The sequence below is a fragment of the Salvelinus namaycush genome, chromosome 6, assembly GCF_016432855.1.
Source record: "Salvelinus namaycush isolate Seneca chromosome 6, SaNama_1.0, whole genome shotgun sequence".
Taxonomy (NCBI): domain Eukaryota; kingdom Metazoa; phylum Chordata; class Actinopteri; order Salmoniformes; family Salmonidae; genus Salvelinus; species Salvelinus namaycush.
Window position 1 is genome coordinate 33904506 of NC_052312.1, and position 23644 is coordinate 33928149.

The 23644-nt window shown below is 46.3% G+C and overlaps 1 protein-coding gene across 1 annotated transcript in view; it reads right to left on the reverse strand.

Moving 5' to 3' along the window:
• Positions 1–75: 75 nt before the first annotated feature.
• Positions 76–23644, reverse strand: part of LOC120049899 (conserved oligomeric Golgi complex subunit 5-like) — a 91192-nt gene continuing 67623 nt past the window's right edge. The window contains exons 8-22 of the mRNA XM_038996394.1: positions 21831–21990; positions 21623–21735; positions 21427–21504; positions 18866–18947; positions 16924–17128; positions 12491–12652; positions 12231–12330; positions 9376–9486; positions 7067–7129; positions 5931–6034; positions 3658–3895; positions 3436–3512; positions 2957–3083; positions 1648–1727; positions 76–1476 (exon numbers count right to left, since the gene is read on the reverse strand). Coding sequence (XP_038852322.1) covers positions 1350–1476; positions 1648–1727; positions 2957–3083; positions 3436–3512; positions 3658–3895; positions 5931–6034; positions 7067–7129; positions 9376–9486; positions 12231–12330; positions 12491–12652; positions 16924–17128; positions 18866–18947; positions 21427–21504; positions 21623–21735; positions 21831–21990 — 1827 coding nt within the window. The 3' untranslated portion in view covers positions 76–1349. The remainder of the gene's footprint in view (positions 1477–1647; positions 1728–2956; positions 3084–3435; positions 3513–3657; positions 3896–5930; positions 6035–7066; positions 7130–9375; positions 9487–12230; positions 12331–12490; positions 12653–16923; positions 17129–18865; positions 18948–21426; positions 21505–21622; positions 21736–21830; positions 21991–23644) is intronic.

Genomic DNA, 23644 nt, shown 5'->3' on the forward strand with positions numbered 1-23644 from the left:
CCTTGTGGGTACTGGGTGATACATAAAAAAATGAAAATTCTGACCGTTTACATAACTCAGCCAAACCAAGGAGAATGAATGGAAGATACTATTTATTGAAAAACATGCCAGTCCTGATCTTGTTCAAATTGTGATTGTGCTCATTTGTTGCAAAATGATTAGCTACTGTTTGCACCCCATGATAAAATCACATTTAATTAATGCAAGGTGTAACCAGTTAAAATATACCTGCTTTGAGAAAGGGTGTCGTTCTATCCTAATGTACCCCACATATTTAAAGCTGTTCAAAGTTAACTTAGAAATATAATTAGTTAACGTTGGACAACAACTGACAACCATGTGGGTCGTAACCTGCGTGTAATGCCCCTCATCCAACCTGCCTAAGGCAATTATTTTATTTGACTCTCACCTGTAAACTCCACACACACACCTTTCATCCAACCAATCAATTTGTCCAGGACTACCTCTGGAGGTGGGCAAGAAGATCACATCAGTCATTTTAATCATCTACAAACGTCGGCACAAATATGTGGACAAGATACAAGCCTTCCTCAGGGAGCCCTCTTATCAGGCACAACAACTTGTTTAACTTCTCGTTTTATTAGAACCACAACCTTAGAGCTTTAGACCCACAGTACATCGTTAAAGACAGAACATATGAACAGTTGTATAGGCCAGACAGGGGAAAAGAGCTTGTCAGTTTAATAGACAGGGCTCTATTCAATCCATATCGCTACATTTAGCTCGCTATTAATCTAAAGGTAATTTCCCAATGAGCCGACATCTGCGGCATTTAAATAAAAATGACGCTGAATTTCCACCATATAAATTGGAATGAGGCCCTTAGATTAGGTTAACTATTATTAAAGTCCTACCATCAATCATCCTTATAATGATAATTATTGTTCACAATAAAGCATTTAATAGAACAAAATTAGGTTAACCATTAAAACCAGTAAAGCCCCTACCAATAACTAGCAAGCATTTATTTTTCCGTTCACTAGTATGAAGCACAGGTAACTTCCCCCTTGTGTTGCCCTCTGTGGCACAGTTATAGAATTAGCAGAACAGAGATGTGCATACAACATGGTGTGTGGCGTTCCATTTGGAATGTTTGAATTGCTCCTCATCACATCCATAGAAATGGAGCAACCCTTAAGTCATATCAATAATGGAAACTCCTGTTGGGTGGACCATTAAAAAGGCTAAGGATGTTCATAGCCATGCCTGTTCTACAAATTCTAATTCTATAGTCATAACATTCATAATATCTGGATGTGTTCTTCACGGAGCCGTTCTCCATGCCCATGTGAAACGCAGACAGTTGCATCATGGGAGCGGTAGTTCCCTCAGGTCCTGGAGTCTTGGGCTCCGCTGGTGGCCCTCTGCAGCAGCTGAACCATGATGGGGTAGACAGGGGCGAACTCCTTTCCCTGACGAGCCCTCACGCTCTGCATGTAGGCCTCCAGAGCACCCCTAGTACACACAGAAGGAGATGGCGTTGCTAAAGACACACTACCCAATAGAACTGATGGGAATTTCATAATTTTACCACAAGAGGGTGCTCACTCACTCCTCTGAGTGATACCAAACAACCCACCAGCGGTCTCAAAGGCTGTAAGACTTTTGTCGTTCTCCTGCAGTTACCTAATGAGTGTGAGGCGGTCTCTCTCTGAAGGGTGGTCATCCAGCCACTGGGAGTAGCGAGCGATGGACCACTCTGCTCTCTGTGAAAGAGGAAGAATTAGTACAAAGTTAAGATAAAGATGACGATTGGAATCAGTATAGATAAGTGTGTATAGCTGTTTGTAGGTACACTATAAGACCAAAGGTATGTGGACACCTGCCCGTCGAACATCTCATTCCAAAATCATGGGCATTAATATGGAGTTGGTCCCCCCTTTGCTGCTATAACAGCCTCCACTCTTCTGAGAAGGCTTTCCACTAGATGTTGGAACATTGCTGCGAGGACTTGCTTCCATTCAGCCACAAGAGCATTAGTGAGGTCGAGCACTGATGTTGGGTGATTAGGCCTGGTTCCTGTTCCATTTCATCCTAAACGTGTTCGATGGGGTTGAGGTCATGGCTCTGTGCAGGTCAGTCAAGTTCTTCCACACCGATCTTGACAAACCATTTCTGTATGGACCTTGCTTTGTCCACGGGGGCATTGTCATGCTGAAACAGGAAAGGGCCTTCCCCAAACTGTTGCTGCAAAGTTGGAAGCACAGAATTGTCTAGAATGTAATTGTATGCTGTAGCGTTAAGATTTCCCTTCACTGGAACTAAGGGGCCAAGCCCGAACCATGAAAAACAGCCTCAGACAACTATTACTCCTCCACCAAACTTTCTCCTGGCATTCGCCAAACCTAGATTCGTCCATCGGACTGCCAGATGGTGAAGCGTGATTCATCACTCCAGAGAACGTGTTCCCACTGCTCCAGAGTCCAATGGCGGCGAGCTTTACACCACTCCAGCCGAGCTTTACACCACTCCAGCCGACGCTTGGCATTGCACATGGTGATCTTAGGCTTGTGTGCGGCTGCTCGGCCATGGAAACCCATTTCATGAAGCTTCCGACGAACAGGTCTTGTGTTTCAGCACTGAGCGGTCCCGTTCTGTGAGCTTGTGTGGCCTACCACTTAGCGGCTGAGCCGTTGTTGCTCCTAGACATTTCCACTTCACAATAACAGCATTTACAGTTGACCAGGACAGCTCTAGCAGGGCAGAAATTTGACAAACTGACTTGTTGGAAAGGTGGCATCCTTTGACGGTGCAACTTTGAAAGTCACTTAGCTCTTCAGTAAGGCCATTCTACTGTCAATGTTTGTCTATGGAGATTGCATGGCTGTGTGCTCGATTTTATACACTTGTCAGCAACAGGTGTGGCTGAAATAGCCGAATCCACTAATTTGAAGGGGTGTCTAAATACTTTTGTATATATAGTGTGTGTCTGTACCTGGTGAGGTGATTTGAGCTCAGATGGTGCTCTGGTGAACAGGAAGTGTAGCAGGGTGCTGTATGGAATCAGATCCCCCACGGCTGGACTGCTGGCTATCAGCTCACTGTTCTGGAACAGCAGGGGCCTACAACATACACACACACACAAAATGTCTCAGCTACATTGAGGTGTCTAGCCTAAATAACGTGTTCATTATGTGACACCATTAGCCTTTACCCATTATCTTTAAACCATTACCCTAGCGTCTAAGTAGAGGCAGACGGCAGGGAGACCGAGAGAATTACAGCTCTCTAACCCTCCAATAATGACTAACATCTTCATTAAGATCCACTCTCACTCTGTAAACTACCGCTGCTATTGAGGCGTTCCCCATCTCAAAGGTTTAACAGGAATAGGTTGTGCATAATAACTGATATAATAACTATGTGTCACTAATGCGTCATACATGTGTAACAAGCAGTGATGTAATAACATGCCTGAAAGATCTCAGCAGGCGGTAGGGTTTCCCCAGCTCAGACACTCTCCTACAGAGAGGAGCGACGGCCAGCTCCATCTAAAAACACAGAGAAGAAATAGCACAGTGAGAACACGAATATAGAGTTACTTGGTGAACTTCAAAATGCACAGGAAAACCCAAGAGACAGGCAGATACGGAGAGAGATACCGATAATACCCTCACATACAGCCCTTCTCCTCACCTGAGCAAAGTCAGCCGCCAATCTCATCTTGCCTCCCTCCCCCAGGGGGCGCAGCAGGCTGGCGTGGCGGATGAACAGTGTGATGCAGCGCTGGGCGATGCTCTCCGTGTTGTCGTATATGAAGTCGACACACTGGAAGTGGCGGAAGTAGTCCGCCATCACACGGCCCACGAAGCCCTGTAGCTCCCGCATGTACAGAGAGCAGGGCACGTCCGGCTTCCCCGGGGTGGACATAGACCTGGACACACACACACACACACACACACACACACACACACACACACACACGTTAGTATAGGTCACAGACTAAGGGTCTGACTCATAACCTTGAACCTCAGGCCATTGAGTGACTACACACTATACCTATGTGTGCGTGTGTGTTACTGAGTGTATGTGTGTGTACGCAAATGTGTGTATGTGTGTGCTGCGAGTCGGCTAAATCCCAGCAGGGCCTTGTCTGTATAGGTTCAGAGAGCGGAAAGCAGTCTAGTCTGTATTCAGAGTGCTGAATGTCAATTTGAGCTCTCGGTCTCTGTATGTATGGCCGTGACAGAATAACCAGCGTGTGCCAGGGGCCGATAACATTTAGCCAGCGGCAGGGGGCTACAGTACTGACGCAGGGACCCTTTGTGTGGCTCTGTCTAATGGGACCCTGCTAGCTGTGTGTGTGTGTGTGTGTGTGTGTGTGTGTGTGTGTCGTGACTGCAAAGCCCCAAGACTAACTGAGTCTACAGGTCCATTGGGAGCCTCTCAATTGTACAGAGACGAGAGTCTGGGTAATATGAATGGACCACGGCATGAATGGAGGGAGAATATCTGAATGCAACTGTAGAGGGTCTAGAGACGAAGGGTTCCGAAACTTTTTCACTCAGGCCCCCCTTCCAGCATTGGGAAACATCCCTCATCCCCCATGCTGCGCGCACCACAAACTGTTCACATCCCTCTTGCTGGCTAAGAGAACACTTTGCAGGTTTAAAGCTTATTTCCTACAATTCTACACATTTTGTCATGGGGTGCAGAGAAAATGTTGCCGTTTTAAAGCGCATTTTCTTGCAATTCCATACATTTTGCCATGTCTAATGTGTATTCGTGTGATATTTGAGTGACTCGAACATTACAACAAAATCTATGGGCTAAAAAACCTAGCTAGAAAGCTGACATGGGCTAGTTGATCTGGGCACTTCTGAAAAGTTGTAAATAGCTCTCTAAGGTATGACAAGACGTATACTGATGATGCATTACCCAATGTAGAAATGTCACCTTGTGCACCTAGAAGGCGCGCCCCACAGTTTGGGAACCACTGGTCTAGACCATAAAGATCCTATTAAAATTCATTCCTAATTCTAGGGTCTAGACTGGTTCTACCTGTGTGTGCACACATTGACGAGCGAGCTGCTGGTCCCACAGCTAGGTTCCACAGGGCTATTGCCTTGGCTGGCATCCATGGATGCTTGCTGATTCAGACTTGACCTTTTTACAAAATTAAACCCCCCCAGCCTTTTTTAACACGTCAATATCGCCGCTGTGACTAGAATCCTGCAACAGCTACTCTGCCACGGTGCCCCTATGGCTATCTGGGAGACAGTCAGTGGGGTCAATAGCTCAGGGAGACTTGGATGGTAGCGTGACTAAGAGTTCACTCAGAGGACGTGTGTGTGTGTGTGTGTGTGTGTGTGTGTGTGTGTGTGTGTGTGAGGAACAGGGTGTGTGTGTTAGAACTAGTTTTAACATGGTCACTGCGAGGAGCTCCCTCTGCGCAACACAAGAGCAAGTGTGTGTGTGTGTGTGTGTGTGTGTGTGTGTGTGTGTGTGTGTGTGTGTATTTGTTGGGGAGAAAGGGGGCAGGGGTGAGTTCAGCCACTTAGCCACATTGTGTTTATCTGACCATGAAAAGGTCATTTGGACAGGGGGCTGAAGAGACAACACACACACACACACAGGATTCTATACGAGAGCAGAGCGGTGTGTGTAGAACAGTAGGTAGCCTGAGGATGTGTGTATGAGTGTGTAAATGTCAAGCTCAGGGGAAAGAGAGAAACATTTTGTAAATGTAAATTAGCAACAGATGCTGTTTAGTGCCAGGTGAAACAGAGAGACAATCAGATAATAGTATCACAGACAACATATTGTCACACATAAAGCTCTGTAGCACTATGTCACCAAGCCCACCTGTAAACGTGACCCTTTAAACCACTTAAACCCCAACCTTACTCCTAGAACAGGGTCAACTAGCTTGAGGAGTGTGGTGTCTTAAAGTGTGTGTGTATACTAACCCAGAGAAGTCTTCCTGATGCATAGTGATGATGATGGCTTCTATGGAGTCACTGACCGACAGCAGCAGAGGCTGTACTGCACTGGCCATCAGAGCCTGTACTCCCTACACGCACGCAAGAGAGTGCATCATTTAACAAGGTATAAAAAGGTCTGTGTGTCATAACTCTGAAATCTCAAATATCAGTGGACACACAATGATGAACTGCACAAACATGACCATGACTTCTTGGATCTGCAGGCCAGGTACATAGCTGAAGGACACAGTCCCCGCAGGGACACACCGGATTCACTTAAGTCTGCCATTGCCTAGCAACCCAGACTGGTGGTCTTGGCTGCATGAATGCGATTTGCTGATAAGCGGACGTTTGCAGTGAGCTCTTTAGGATAGGAGCTCTGTGCACGTGACATGTCAGACGAGAGAGGAAGAGCGTGTGTGTATGTGATGTTCGTATTTGTGTGTGTGTGTGTGTGAGACTGTGTGTGTGTTTGGACATGTGTGTGTGTGTGTGTGTGTGTCGGTCGTGGGGTTCGGAGTGGGGCCGCCAGTTTATCGTTCGCTCCATCTTTAGATCAATCTAAACTCAATAGACCTGACCCAGTGTGTGTGTGCGCGTTTGTGCTTGTGCCCGTCAGCTAAGCCCCTGCCAACGATAGATAACCAGATCTCTGTTCAGATCTCCTCTCTAAACTCCTTCACAACAAAGTTAACAATGTCCCCTCCGTTGTGTGTGGCGTGGGGGATTGGCGGAACGCAGAGAGAAACAAGCCTCCGACCATTTTCCCAGTTACGACAAAATACCTTTGTGAGAAAAAGCGAGTGATTGCCAAAGAAGAGTCTACACACTCCACTCAGTGTTTACCCTTTTATCTCCCAGAGTGAGATGCATCAGAAATAGCAATGTTTTGTTTGGTTTCCATAACTCAGTTCCAAGTTCCAAAAGTGCCCATTCAAACCCCATAATGAAAAACCAACAGCATAATCCACCACCATCTGCACATCAGATAGAATGGAGAGAAAAAGAAGAGGGGCAGACTAGAGAGGAGAGGAGGAGGAAATCAGTAGAGAAGAACGATAGAGGAGGAGGAGAGGAGAAAACAGTAGAGCAGTATGGGAGGAGACGAGTGTCTGTCTTACCTCTAGTGAAGCAGTGAGAGCATGTTCAGCAGCCGGAGGACATGACCCCAATCCTGATATCACCTGAGAACACACACAGAGACAGAGACAGAGACACACACACACACACACACACACACACACACACACACACACACACAGACCGACAGACACACAAAAAGGTCAAAGGTTAGGTTACAGTGAAACCTGACAAACACTATTTGTCTCTTTTCCCACATATCCCTCCCGTATTCTTCTAACGGTTATTACAGCATTTATCCTCCCTCCTTGCTCTCCAATCCTCCACGTCCCTCCTTCCATCCCATCCTTCTCCCCCCTCCCTCCCTCCTAAAATAACCAGCAGTTCTTTCTGAAACGGCCTCACTGCTTTCAAATGGTAGATTTTGAAAACCTCCCAGGCCACTAAATATTTGATGGCAGAGTAAACTCCTTTTATGCCACTATTAATCACGCAGGCCCCAGCACCAGGACACATCATACATCTTTAATGGGCCATATGAAGGAATACGTTTCCCCATCTCTAACTCTCTCTCTGGATCCCACTTCCTTGCTCTCTCTTTCTCTGCCTCTCTCTACATCTGACTCCCTTCCTTGTCATCCCTCTCTCTCTTCGCTCCTCTCGTCCTCTCTTCACTCCCTCGCCGCTCCTCTCTCCCTCGCCGCTCCTCTCTCCCTCTCGCCTCCCCTCTCTCCCTCTCGCCTCCCCTCTCTCCCTCTCGCCTCCCCTCTCTCCCTCTCGCCTCTCCTCTCTCCGCCCCTCTCGCCTCTCCTCTCTCCGCCCCTCTCTCCCTCTCGCCGCCCCTCTCTCCCTCTCGCCGCCCCTCTCTCCCTCTCGCCGCCCCTCTCTCCCTCTCGCCGCCCCTCTCTCCCTCTCGCTGCCCCTCTCTCCCTCTCGCCGCCCCTCTCTCCCTCTCGCCGCCCCTCTCTCCCTCTCGCCGCGCCTCCCTCGCCGCTCCTCCCTCTCTCACTGCATCTCTCTCTCTCCCCTTCTCTCCCTCCCCTGCAGCTAGTTTACTTTGGGTGATGAGATACATTAACTCTACAAATATTCGTTGTCAGCATTTTCCCATCAAACCATTGTGACATCAGATGACCAGCACACGCACGCACACACACACTCTTTTGCGTGAACTCTTAGTCACGCTACCATCCCAGTCACGCTCCCTATAATATGTAATATAACACACGTGTCAATGTCTGATAAAGATGTCATATAAAACATAACGTAGCCGTGTTAAACATAACGTAGCCGTGTAAAACATAACGTAGCCGTGTTAAACATAACGTAGCCGTGTTAAACATAACGTAGCCGTGTTAAACATAACGTAGCCGTGTTAAACATAACGTAGCCGTGTTAAACATAACGTAGCCGTGTTAAACATAAAGTAGCCGTGTTAAACATAACGTAGCCGTGTTAAACATAACGTAGCCGTGTAAAACATAACGTGGCCGTGTTAAACATAACGTGGCCGTGTAAAACATAACGTGGCCGTGTTAAACATAACGTGGCCGTGTTAAACATAACGTAGCCGTGTTAAACATAACGTAGCCGTGTTAAACATAACGTGGCCGTGTTAAACATAACGTAGCCGTGTTAAACATAACGTAGCCGTGTAAAACATAACGTGGCCGTGTTAAACATAACGTAGCCGTGTTAAACATAACGTAGCCGTGTTAAACATAACGTGGCCGTGTTAAACATAACGTGGCCGTGTTAAACATAACGTGGCCGTGTTAAACATAACGTGGCCGTGTTAAACATAACGTGGCCGTGTTAAACATAACGTGGCCGTGTTAAACATAACGTAGCCGTGTTAAACATAACAAAGCCGTGTTAAACATAACGTAGCCGTGTAAAACATAACGTAGCCGTGTAAAACATAACGTAGCCGTGTTAAACATAACGTAGCCGTGTTAAACATAACGTAGCCGTGTAAAACATAACGTAGCCGTGTTAAACATAACGTAGCCGTGTTAAACATAACGTAGACGTGTTAAACATAACGTAGCCGTGTAAAACATAACGTAGCCGTGTTAAACATAACGTAGCCGTGTTAAACATAACGTAGCCGTGTTAAACATAACGTAGCCGTGTTAAACATAACGTAGCCGTGTTAAACATAACGTAGCCGTGTTAAACATAACGTAGCCGTGTTAAACATAACGTAGCCGTGTTAAACATAACGTAGACGTGTAAAACATAATGTAGACATGTAAAAAGAACACAAGTGTAATGTGGTGTGTGTGTGTGTGTGTATATACGTGTGTGAGGGTTTTAGTGTGTGTGTGTGTGACCGTGTGTGTGTTACTTTAGCAACAGCCTGGTGTAGTCTGTAGAGGGAGTTGACCACCGCCATGTTCCTCCTCTGACCTTCTGTTAGAGGCCCTATCACCTGACTGGCATCCCCCTGGGTAGATAGCTGGAGAGAAAGAGAGAGTGAGAGAAGAAGGGAAGGATGGAGGGAGGGAGAGAAATAGAGGAAGAGAGAGAGAGAGACAAAGGTGGAGAGAAGAGAGAAAGAAAAAAGTCAGGACACCTGTAGTTCTCAGCAGATACACAGCAGCAGTGAGACCAAGGGCACACCGGAGCCAGACTCCAGCTCCCACTGCTATAGCAGAGCAAGGAGGGGCCAGGGAACAACACATACAAATGGGACAGGAGCCAGGATCCAGCTGTAGTAGCAGTTTGTGCTGCTGTCTCCAGGCCATGTTCCACAGGCGGATAGGGACACCTCACCACCACTCATCTCAGAGGTGATAACAGGCAGGTCACACACACACCTGGGGAAATTAGAGGCTCCCTATCTGAGATGGCCATCTCAGGAAGACGAAGAGAGAGGAATTAGGGCCATCTCAGGAAGACAGAGCGAGAGAGAAAAAGCGAGAGACAACATGTGCAAAGTGGTGCCATAGCAACGGTCTAAAAATGGCAAAGCAACAGTTAACTATAGCCTTAGAGTGTAGTTGTGTGGATGGCAAACACGCACACACAGAGGCGCACACACAAACACACACACACTGACATTCATGACACATGCACGTGCCCACACACACGCACAGAAAGGTGTCAAAATACCAGCACTGAAGTAGCTTCCTGTTCACACCTGAGTATGTTTGCGTTTGTGTGAGTGAGTGTGTGTGTGTGAGAGTGACTGTAGATCAGGCCTGTGTGTGTCGCATCTCAGTGTGTGTATGCGTGTGTGTCAGAGTGTATATTTAGAGCTTGGGGTGTCTGTGGAGGAGGCTCCAACCTACTAATACAACTTCTAAGTTAGTCACTGTTAACTTAGAAGCATGTTTTTTTACCCTTCTCATTGATGAGTAATTTTTAAAATGTAATACATTTAGAATAAAGCTGTAACGTAACAAAATGTGGAAAAGGGGAAGGGGTCTGAATACTTTCCGAATGCACTGTAATTAGAGGGGTGTAGGCATAAAACAAATAATAATAATATTAAAGTAAAACAAAATAAGTAACCAATTCAGACCTTTACAATTAAGTTAGCAGACTTCATGAGTAAGGGTGGGTAATGAAGAAAAATAAAGAAAATTAAAACAATGATATGATCGCTGTAGGACCAATAGCACTTAATCCATTATCTTAATTCATTATTAACAATATACTTTAAAAGACCTTAAACCAAAATCTGCCATCCTTTAAGTGCTCTATACTATTTACCAAAAAACAAGCCTGCAGGTCAGCCTGCAGGTGCCCGGCCCGCCACAAGGAGCCGCCACAAGGAGCGCGATGAGCCAAGTAAAGCCCCCCCCCAGCCAAATCTTCCTCTAACCCGGACAAAGCTGGGCCAATTGTGCGCCGCCTTATGGGACTCCCGGTCACGGCCGGTTGTGTGACAGCCTGGGATCGAACCCGGGTCTGTAGTGACGCCTCAAGCACTGCGATGCAGTGCCTTAGATCGCTGCACCACTCAGGAGGCCCCTCGTAAAGTGTATTTTTATCTGTTTTTGAGTGCTTACATCAGTTGATGTGAAGTAGAGTTCCGTGTAGTCATGGCTCTATGTAGTACTGTGTGCCTCCCATAGTATGTTCTGGACTTGGGGACTGTGAAGAGACCTCGTGGCATGTCTTTTGGGGTATGCATGGGTGTCCGCCAGCAGTTCAAACTGACAGCTCTGGGGCATTCAACATGTCAATACCTCTCACAAATACAAGTAGTGATGAAGTCAATCTCTCCTCCACTTTGAGCCAGGAGAGATTGACAAGCATATTATTAATGTTAGCTCTCTGTGTACATCCAAGGGCCAGCCGTGCTGCCCTGTTCTGAGACAAAACTAGGGCCTGTAGGACCTGCCTTGTTGATAGTGCTATTAAGAAGGTAGAGCTGCGCTTTATTATGGACAGACTTCTCCCCATTTTAGCTACTGTTGTATAAATATGTTTTGACCATGGCATTTTACAATCCAGGGTTACTCCAAGCAGCTCAATTTACACATTATTTATTACAAGATTTAAGTGAGGTTTAGGGTTTAGTGAATGACTTGTCCCAAATACAATGTTTTTAGTAAAAAAACAAACGTATTCCTTGCCACCCACTTTGAAACTAACTGCAGATCTTTGTTAAGTGTTGCAGTCATTTCAGTCGCTGTAGTACAGTTGCTGACTTGTATAGTGTTGAGTCATCCGCATACATAGACACATCTTCATCTGGATACTGCTTTCAAGCTAATTTCTGCAGCATTGGTAAAGATGTGAACAATAGATGTTGCTGATTTCATTCCTGTGCTGTTTGTAACTACCCTGATAGGTTGACTGATAACCTGAACCAGGTTGCTGGCACTGGTTACAGTTTGAAGCTTTTTCTTAAGCGGGCAGTTTGATGAAAGCCAGTCAATATTTAAAACCACCCAGAAAATATACCTCTCTGTTGATATCACATACACTATCAAGCATTTCACACGTTATCCAGATACTGACTGGTAGCACTTGGTGGTCTATAGCAGCTTCCCCCAAGAATGGGCTTTAGGTGAGGCAGATGAACCTGTTGCCATATTACTTCAATGGTATTTAACATGAGATCCTCTATAAGCTTTACAGGAATGTGGTTCTGAATATAAACAGGAACACCTCCACCATTGGCATTTCTGTATTTTCTGTAAAAGTTATAACCTTGTATTGCTACAATTGGTTGTTGTGGTGACATACCAGCTGCTCAGACTTGACGCAGAAGAGCTGGACGGTCTTGGCAGCGTTCTTGGCCACCGCCAGAGTCAGACTGGTGTCTACCGACGCCACGTTCAGCTCACTGTGGAGGACACACACATAATAATATAACATGTAGGACATCGGAAAGAACAGGATCAGCAAAAGAAAGTGAGATGAACAACAGATGTACGAAATAATATTTCAGCTTTTTTCCTGAGAATTTTGTCTGAGTAGGGAACAGTGTTTGTGTAGGTGTGTACCTGGTGATGGTCTTGATGATGCTGTCCAGTTCGTCGTGGGAGGGGGGGTTGCGTCCCCCCATGGGGAACACCAGGTTGATGGGGTCAAACAGACGAGACAGAGACTTGGAGAGGTACGCTGCCTCGTAGGGCTGCAGGGAGTCCTTCAAAGCCTTCTCTGGACTACACACAGACATGTTATTGATCACATGAATGTGTTTACATACTATATACATCGATGGTTAATTATTTTCCTGGTTTGAACAAAGTTCTACATTTGGGAACATGCCTAGAGGCCAGATTCTCTGTCTATTTACACATCTCACACACGCTGATCTAGGCCCACAGCGAGTGCACAGTGGACTGGTCTGTGCCGCTGGAGCGTGATGAAGACATCAGCAGTGACAGGCTCTGGCAGGCCTACCCTCTCTTACAACTCTCTCTCTCCCTTGCTCTCTCTCTTTTCTCTCACACTGATGATATGGGGAAGAGGTAGAGCCAACAAGCTAACAACAGCCTGTAGGGGCGTCAAGGGACAAGGTTGGATATGGGGTTGCGCATGATTGCACACACACACACACACACACACACAGCTGTATGCACTTCTCCAGCAGCGCTCCAATCTTTGGTTCATCTGGCCAGTCATTTTATGCACCATAATTCATCAGACAGGGCGCTTATTGATTAATGGTGCTCTCTCGTTAACTGAAATGTAGCTAAATGAGAATAATGACAATGACGACGAGTGATTTTCGCACAGGAGCGATTCAATGCATTCAATGTTTGTTCTCCATCTCATCACCCTCTCCTCTGACTTATCCCTCCGTGTCAACCAGCCGATTCATCCATCTCCGTCTGGGCTTTTTCACACTACCTCCTTTCATCCTTTTCCCTCACTTTATCCGTTCGTGCAGTTCTCTATCAGCTTGTTCGTGTACCCTCTTTCCTCTATTCATGCACCTCTCTCTTCCCTCCCTCCCTCCCTCCCTTCGTCCATCCCCTCTCCCTCCCTTCGTCCATCCCTTCTCCCTCCCTTCAGCCCCCTCTCTCCCCTCTCTCTTCAGTGCCCAACCACAGCAACAGACACCTTGAGTAACAGAGGCAATTTGGCCCACAGCAGCGCCCGTAATTACAAGTTTAAACACTGAGACGACACACAACACACAGGCTGACAGCTCTAAATCAGAGAGCAAACAGAGAGACGAAGCGAGAAAGAGGTTATGGGGTAGAGAGAGACAGGCAGAGCAAGGAAATGAAAGAGAGGTAGAGAGCGGGATGGAGAGAGGGACCCAAGAGAGAAGAGAGTAATAGAGAGAGGGAGAGAAAGAGAATTAATAGAGTCAGGGAGATAACCTGGGTCTGCTCCCAGTGGCTCTCATGTACCCATGGTTAATCAACACTGACTCAACTTGACTGAGTGCCAGGGGGATAACCAGCAGGGCCAGGCTCTGTAGCCTGAGTACCCTGGCACAGGATCTCCTACTGGGAAACAGGGAGCAGCAAGGGCCCCTGGCTGGGCCTGGAGCTCTACACCATTAGGTTAATGTGTGACTCATATCAGGCTCCAGCAGTTACAGACATACGCTACAGTGTACAGGAGCCATTTCCACCTGTCTGGTCACATAGCCATCACAACGCAATTTAAACACTCAAGTTGTTGCATCTGTCACAAATATAGTTGCTTATTCCAGACATCTACAGGCAGGATAGGGATATGTTAGGCCTGAAGTTCACCCAGTAGAGAGGGACTATGTCCCAAATAGCACCCTATTCTACGGCTGTCCCTGACAAAAAATATATATCTTGGTTGACGAGAGTAGTCTATTCTTCCTCTGACTCTCTTCCTCTGCAGCAGAGGTAACTCTGGGTCTTCCTTTCCTGTGGCGGGCCTCATGAGAGCCAGTTTCATCATAGCGCTTAATGGTTTTTGCAACTGCACTTGAAGAAACGTTCAAAGTTCTTGAAATCTTCCAGATTGACTGACCTTCATGTCTTAAAGTAATGACGGACTGTTGTTTCTCTTTACTTATTTGAGCTGTTCTTTCCATAATATGGACTTGGTATTTTACCAAATAGGGCTATCTTCTGTATAGCACACCTACCTTGTCACAACACAACTGATTGGCTCAAATGCATTAAGGAAAGAAATCCCACAAACAAACTTTTAACAAGGCACACCTGTTAATTGAATTCCATTCCAGGTGACTACCTCATGAAGCTGGTTGACAGAATGCCAAGAGTGTGCAAAACTATCATCAAGGCAAAGGGTGGCTACTTTGAATAATCTAAAATCTAAAATATATTTTGATTTGTTTAGCACGTTTTTGGTTACTACATGACTCCTTATGTGTTATTTCATAGTTTTGATGTCTTCACTATTATTGTACAATGTAGAAAATAGTAAATATAAAGAAAAACACTTAAATGAGTAGGTGTGTCCAAACTTTTGACTGGTACTGTAGGTGTAATATAGACACCCTATGTTTGAATAAAACCAACTATACTGTATGTAGGATACTTTGCCTGATGCTTTAGGCACTGAAATTAAAAATCAAGACACACAAATGACTAAAGAGGGAACAAGAGATCAATATAGCCTAACCAGAAGAAAAAAAACTGTTCCCAATCCGACCCTCTTCCTCCCGCTGGCCTTCTCAGATTCTGCCATTATGCTCCTGAAGTTGCTGGTAATAGGCTACACCAGCGGTCGGCAAGTTATCGTACCATTTCTACTGATCTGCATGCCAGTTCTGATTTTCATATGCACATTTTTGTGGAACAGTTACATTTAATTCATAATAAAGTCTTCACATCTCAAAATCAATGTCATGTGGTTAATTAAAATTATATCTAAATGAAAATTATACAAATTCAACTTCTATTGCCATTGCCAATATGTGAAAATAGCCTACATAAAGCCAACAAATAAAAACAGTGTAGCCCGCAGGTAGAAAATATCCTGATAAAAATAAATATCTTATAAACCACATTTGCTATTGCATGGCCTGTCTGCAAGGAACTTGAAACATGGTATCACGTAACTTAGGTCCAGCCTGAAGCTCACACTAGCAAACTTGTAACATTGTATAAAATACAGTTGAAGTCGGAAGTTTACATTTTGAGACGAAGAAAAAATGACTTTCAGAAGCTCCACAGTGATGATGAGTTAAGCCAATTGGAAATAGTACATTTGCGCACAGGCCAGGTAGCCTAGTTCTATGCGTAATCAGGTGCGTGTCCTTACTCAAGATTGACAGGAGCACTCCAAACAAAAGACAATGAATAAATTGACAACTCGTAAATGGAAAGAAATAAACCCACATTTTTCCTCACAAGTGTAGCCTAAATTGTGCACTCCTAAAAAGACAACGGTAAGACTAATATTAATAATATATTGAATCCATTAACAGAAATGACCGTAACAAAACAAACATTTTAGATGAGAAATTATGGGAATTAACTGTAAATGTACTACTGGTGTGCCATCCCCGCGGCCTCTGCAATGGATTAGTCCAATCAGACAGGTGTGAATCAGACCAGTGTCTTGTGTGCCATAACATTTTTTGTACATATTTGCCAATGCTCAACAAAAAAATATATATATCGGCCGACCAACAGCCTATCGACCAAACAATTGACTAAATGGGGTCAGCCCTACCCTATTCCCTATTTAGTGCACAACTTTTGACCAGGGCGATGGGAGGGTGAGTCTGGTCTAGCAGGATTCTATAAAACTCTGATGTTGATGTTTCTTTATCAATCGTTTTCTTCAACTGTCCTTTGATCATTCTCTGTTCTCTCCACTACAAAGCCCTGTCTCTCCTCAGAGAGGTGCCATATAGCTTGCTCCCGTCAGATAGCTACTGCCCTCCATGTCTGCATTCAACTACTTCTTATACACTCACACTGGAGGCCTTTGGAAAAGCTTTATCTCTCTCCCTTCTTTCACTCTTTCTGGCACTCTGCCCACACACATACACACTTTATCTCTAACTCGCTCTCTCTCTCCCCCATCACTCTCCTCTGAGCACTCTAAAATATAGTAGGTTTAATGGACGTTTACTTTCTGCTCCATCCATACCAATCAGTGTGCTGGCTGTGGCCGGTTCTGTGGTTTGTTTTAATTGCTAGTGGTCTCCCATATTTAAACTCTCCTACAGCTTTAGTACTGTATATAAAGAGATAGAGACTTTACCACGTATCACAGAATGTGTGTGTGTGAGAGAGAATCTTCATACTGAAATTATTTCTGTCAATCACAGCAAGCTGGGTCAAATCCCACACTGGTTAGTCAAGGTAAGGCTCTGTCTCTGTGTGGTGTGTGGTGTGTGGTGTGTGTGTGAGACTCATCCCGAACCGGTCGATCACTGAGTAGGATGTGAAGAGGCAGACTGCATACTGTAACAAAGCCGAGAGAGTGTGTGTGTGTGTGTATATGTTCACTTCAGACTCACTCATAGTCGTGTTTGGTTTGTGTGAAGAGGTCCTGGTTGTCTATCTCTGTGGTGGCCAGGTCCATGGCGGTGTCCAGCCCTGCGCTGCTCGATATCACCCCCTGGATGCTGGAGCTGTACTGCTGCAGCCGACGCCACAGGTCGTTATAGAGACGGAGAAGCTTAGGGTACTCTCCCTCTAATGCTTGCTTGAGGAAGGATGAGGCTGGAGAGGGAGAGAGAGAACGAGATGGCGAGAGAGTGAGAGAGAGGGGGTAGGGGTGAGAAGGAGGTCACAAAAAGAGAAGGATGGGAAGGAGGACGAGCAGAAGAGTGGCGCCGGAAAATGTCACCTTCTGTGTTTTAATGACTGCAAAGGTAAACATCTGCTTTGATGCACCCGAACAGTCTTTCTGCTCCCGTGAACTAGAAACATCACATTATCCCCGATTACCAGACTAGAGCATGGATGAAGGGATGAGACTGAAACAGAAAGACTATCCTGATAAAAATAAAATAAAATGGTGCCATTTTCCCGCTCATTATTATGTTAATTACCTGACTTTGCGAGTGATTAGTTGCTCGTTAAGGGATGATATGCAGATTGTTTTAATGTAGATTGATTTGGTGAATGCATAATATAGTGTATTATAATGATTCATACAGGTTTGAACTGAAGTACTTTCAGGCTCTTGTATATTTCCATATGCTAATAGAAGCAAAAATGATTTCACCATAAGAGAAAGAATAAGAGAAAAACATAGAAAAATATTTGGAGGGGTGGGGGGCACTGGCACAGAGACAGATGGATAGAGAGAGAGAGAAAGAGAGAGCCAGGGAGACAAAGAGAGCGATACTGGGCCTGTGCGGATGAACTCCGTATTGACCAGTGAGAGTGAATGAGGAGCATCATTAACAGGTGTTAACACTGTACTGTGTTAGAGCAGGGATCAATAGACACTGATTCGTCCAAGGCAGGCTGCTGTAGGCTTCACGACATGGCAAAGACACACGTAATGATTAGGGTGATGGTGACTGGATCATAGCTTGACTTTCGCTCTTTCTTTACCCTGCCAAGAGAGCACTTTGTATAGGTTGTGTTGTAGACATTTTCCCTTAGTATCCTTTTCATGTCATCCGCTATCAGTCAATGTTCTCGAGTCTCTCTCACCACCAGGGCATTAGATACAGATCTCTGCAGGAGAAACGGCAACGGCGTCTAGAAGACTTTTTAGAAACAGTTCCATACGCAGTCAACAGATCCTGTAGGTAGGCAGCCCACAGATCCTTGTGTGAAAACAGAGTTAACAGCACCACAGGAACCAAACGTGCCTCTCTTTTACTCACATCTAAATCTACTGACATGTATCCCTTCTGCTGAAATGGTAAGATAAGGAGGGGGCGGAAACTTTTCTCCGCGGTGTGTGTGGATGGATGCTGTTGGGTTGTCTCTCCACCTGTTATAGGGCCTGTCCCATGGCGGGGTATAAATTAAAGAAGGGGTCTGCGAGTGTGTCTGTATGTGTTTATAGACCCTGTCCCGTCTGAAAAGGGGGTATATATCACCAGAGAGGTGTAATCATACCCCGCAGTGTTTGGGACGGGACAGGGAGGGGCGTTTAGGGTTTATAGGCGAAGGGAAGAGTGATGGCCCACTGTTTGTGCTGTACCGCTGACACACACACACACACACACACACACACACACACACACACACACACACACACACACACACACACACACACAAACACACGCAGGGAAACGCAGGTACAGCATTATTTTCAGGTGGCATAACGCTATGGCTGACAGAGAGAAAATGAAGAGAAATGTGAGAGGGAGAGAGAGAGAGACGCAGAGAGAGAGTAAGCACACACACACACACACACACACACACACACACACACACGGCTACGAGGGTGCATCAGCGTTACTCTATGAAACAGACATTGCTATGTAGCCTCACCAGCCGTAGCTCTCTGGAACTCCACCGAGAGAGTGTGTGTGACATCACTCCAAAACGTGTAGAGGATATCGGGCTGGCCGTCCTGCCGAGAGAAGAGAGAAACAACTGAACAGAGGGTCACACAAGGAGACACACACACACAGGGCTGTGATGAGTGCAGTCTGCGCCCAACAGGCAGAAGGGCAGTGTGACTGCCATTATCATCATTATCTACCAGTGTGATTCTCAGCCGCACCAGATGCTGCTATCGCCGCACACATTTATCACACTGCAAACCAGCTAGAAACACACACACGCGCGCGCGCCCACCGTGCTGTGCCATAACCATCACCGTGGACAACAATGACAGCTCCTCGCCATAATGACAAGTCATAGCAGGGCGTCTCACGATGGGCTGAGGAGGCTTGTCCACTAATGAGTATCCACTCCTCTGAAGCACGCCGAGCTAGTACACACATCTGACTCAAATAAAAGTCTTGTAACACAGGGAATAAACACGGACTAGATAGGGTGGTGAGGACAGAGGAGTGCCATTTTTAAACACACACACAAACGTAAATGCAAACACTGACACATACACACGCATGAACACTCAAAAACACACACACACACACACACACACACACACACACACACACACACACACAGTTTACTGAACACACACACGACGGAAGTGAAAGTAGAGAGGGAGGGGAAAGTCTAATCAAAACAAAGACATGAAGGAGGAGTGTGTGTGTCACTACGGCCCTCCATCAACGTGGCCCTCCTCGCCTCCGAATACAATCACTGCTAATCAGTGGAGAAGGAACACACACACACATTGGGAGGTAAGAAGGACACACAAGCATGCACACACACACACACACACATAGATGCTAGTAGCAGATTAGTGTGTGTCTTCGATGGGTGAATTTCAATTATTTAATGGCCGTGTCTCACAGAAACTAAAGTAAACTAGGCCTACTTTGCTTCATGTTCTGCACCAGGGGTGGGCAAACTTTTTGGCTCGAGGGCCACATCGGGATTTTGAAATTCAACGGAGGGCCGCATTTTTGGGGGGACCAATTGTTTGTTAAAATCAATTTGCGGGGACCTCCTGAGTGGAGCAGCGGTCTAAGGTACTGCGTCGCAGTGCTTGAGGCGTCACTACAGACCCGGGTTTGTTCCCAGGCTGTGTCACAGTTGGCTGTGACTGGGCGGCGCACAATTGGCCCAGCGTCGTCCCGGTTAAGAGAGGGTTTGGCAGGCCGAGATTTCCTTGTTCCATTGCGCTCTAGCGACTGCTGTGGCGGGCCAGGCGCATGCATGCTGACATGGTCGCCAGGTGCACGGTGTTTCCTCCGACACATTGGTGCGGCTGGGTTCCGGGTTAAGTGGGCATTGTGTCAAGAAGCAGTGTGGGTCGTGTTTCGGAGGATGCACGGCTCTCGACCTTCACCTCTCCGGACAGGAGTTGAAGTGATGAACAAGACTGTAACTACCAATTGGATACCACAAAATTGGGGAGAAAAAAAAAGTATAAAAATGTTTGGGTTTAAAAATAAATGATTATTCGTATTTAAAAAACAATTATGTTATGTCTCGCGGGCCGGATTGAAGTGCCCGGCGGGCCATACTTTGCCCCCCCCCCCCCCTGTTTTACACTGTCCTGTGGCCCAACACAAAGAGAAAGGGCACACACAGTCCATCAATGCTAACCTGCTAATGTTAAACCAACACAAAACAGACCAGACCATGTGTATGTCCTCCTTCTAAAATATACACACACAGGCTTGCACGCACACACACTAGATCTTAATTGGGGCAGACTGATAATAGGTCCACTGCTCTCCTGAATATAAAAGGACAATTATAGGACTGTGGACTTTTATAGAGGATAAAGAGAGATGGAGAGACAGATGGAGAGAGCGTGACAACGGAGGGAACGAGAGGGTGGGGGAATAGGAGCAGAGCAAGAGAGGAAGGGAGAAAGAGAGGAGCGGGAGCAAATTAAGAGGTCTATGCTCCTGTAAGAAAGAAAATTGGCACAGCTGAATCTCTTTCAGCTTGTATTAGATAACTCAAGTCCCTCCGAGCTGTTCTGCTTAACAGCCCAGCATTCTGCTGCTGCAAGCAGAGTCAATAAAGCCTGGGTAGGTCTGGTTCAGGACAGGCCCAAGTAACGGACCGGTCAGGATAGAGAGAGGGGAATGGGAGAGGGAGAGGGGAGGGGGAAAAAGGTAGGTAGGGGAAGGCAAAAGAGAAGAGAATGATACTGCCAAGAGTTTTTAAAAATTATTTTACCTTTATTTAACTAGGCAAGTCAGTTAAGAACATATTCTTATTTTCAATGACGACCTAGGAACAGTGGGTTAACTGCCTTGTTCAGGGGCAGAACGACAGATTTGTACCCTGTCAGCTCGGGGATTCAATCTTGCGACTTTTCAGTTACTAGTCCAACGCTCTAACCACTAGGCTACCTGCCGCCCCGGTAGTAGAGGAATAGATGTTGTGGAAGGGTGTGCTGATGACAGTCCAGGGGCAAGGACACACGGGCCTTTTATGAGGACATGGCGTCTCACCTTAATGATCTCACTGATGAAGCAGACGTGAGTGACAGGGTCTCTCTTCTTCGTCAGGACCTTCTGGAGGTGTTGCACCTAAACACGGAGAGATTACAGGTTAACTCCGTACTCCCTGACTAGGTACATTACTCTACTTCAGCAGGTAAAAATGTGCACATTTACTTTTAAAATATCTGTAAAGTTAAAAGCGTACCTGTCCACAAGCGGCACAGATCTGGTCTATGAGTTTCTCTAGGTTGGTCCAGAGAGCAGCTCGGAACGCTGCCGTGTTACCTGGGGTTGGCATCACTGCTCTGCCTGGCGCACCTGACACACACACACAAATGAAATGACGCGGGTTAAAAAGTTACACACGACAAGAGTACCAAAACTGAAACACTATTTTCCTCACCCCCACCTACCTCTGTTGCCAGTGGGCTGGGTGAGTCCCTTGATGTCCAGGGCAGTGGTGACGTTGTCCTGTATGGTGGTCCGGTAGCCCTCCACCACCCCACTGATGGTCTCCCTCAGACTGCCCAGGTTATAGAACACCTGGAGGGCCGTGCCCACCTGGGTCGGGTTCTACATGGGGACACAGAGGAGAGGAGACAGTTGGTGTGTGCGTGTGTGTCAGGTTCAGTCATTCAACCCCAACCCTATCTAGTCTGAGACAGTTAGTCTTGGAGCAGAGTGGAGTCCAATCAACCAACTAAATACACGTCAGACATACTTCTACTAACTGGACAGACACACAGAATGGAGTGTACCTCACACTCTGGAATAGCACACAGAGAAACACACACACACACACACACACACACACACACACACACACACACACACACACACACACACACACACACACACACACACACACACACACACACACACACACACACACACACACACACACACACATACACCTCCAAGCTCAGATGATTGACGTCATTATACGCAAGGGAGGGGCTGGTCTAAAAATGGGTCATATTCAACAATTCTCCTCAGCTAACGGAAAAAGATCAGGATACGCAAGTACTCTGACATTTCTCGGTGTGAGTGTGAATGTGTGTGCATGGTTGTGTGTGAGTAATTACTAGTAGGGTCTGATAGCAGCTCTTATTAAGGAACCAGCGCTCAGTACTAATCGGAGCTTTGTTCACCATCGTCCAGAAACCGCTCACACCCTCCCCATCTCTCCCTCCCCTCTCTCCTCGCTGTTGCACACACGAAACAGAGATTGAGGTCAGACCCCAGTCTTCTAGCTCCCTCCCTCTCCATCTCATTTCTCTGGCCTAACGAGTTCTTGGAAACACAGTTTCAACTCTCTCCATTCTTAACTCAAGTCCATTTTGGAAACTGCCCCTAAAGTCAGCTCCAGCTGGGTCATAATCAGGAACCCAGCGCCAGAGCTCACGGCACAGTTAGGTGTCAGCTGGTGGATGTGATAATGTCAAGACCCTGTCATGGAGCCTCGACCCCAGCCGTCTGGAAGACGTGACACTATATGTCTCATGTCTGCAGTCCATGGATCGGTCAATGGGGTGACACAGGTGTTGAGTAAACCATGCTGTTATCATGTCCAAAGCCATGACGCAGTACTTCTAATGCCAAAGAGTTTGCTGTGGATAAAAAGGACGCGTCCATGCATGACACACACACAGAAATACACTTACTGACGAGGGGCGATATTTGATCAGTTCTTTGCGAGCTTGAGCTCTGCAGCGTCCGTCCGGGTCAGGTGGGTAGGTGTGTGTGTGTGTGTGTGTATATTATATATATATATACATATATATATATACATATACATATACAGGGCTCTGTGAAGGCCAGTCAAGTTATTCCACACCGATCTCAACAAACCATTTCTGTATGGACCTCGCTTTGTGCATGGGGGCATTGTCATGCTGAAACAGGAAAGGGCCTTCTCAAAACGATTGGTAGTTGGAAGCGCAGAAACGTCTAGAATGTCATTGTATGCTGTTGCGTTAAGATTTCCCGTCACTGGAACTAAGGGGACTAGCCCGAACCATGAAAAACAGCCCCAGAGCATTATTTCTCCTCAACCAATCCGAATGAGATGCTGTGGCGTGACCTTAAAAAGGCAGTTCATGCTCAAAAACCCTCCAATGTGGCTGAATTAAAACAATTCTGCAAAGAAGAGTGGGCCAAAATTCCTCCACAGCGATGTGAAAGACTCATTGCCAGTTATCGCAAACGCTTGATTGCAGTTGTTGCT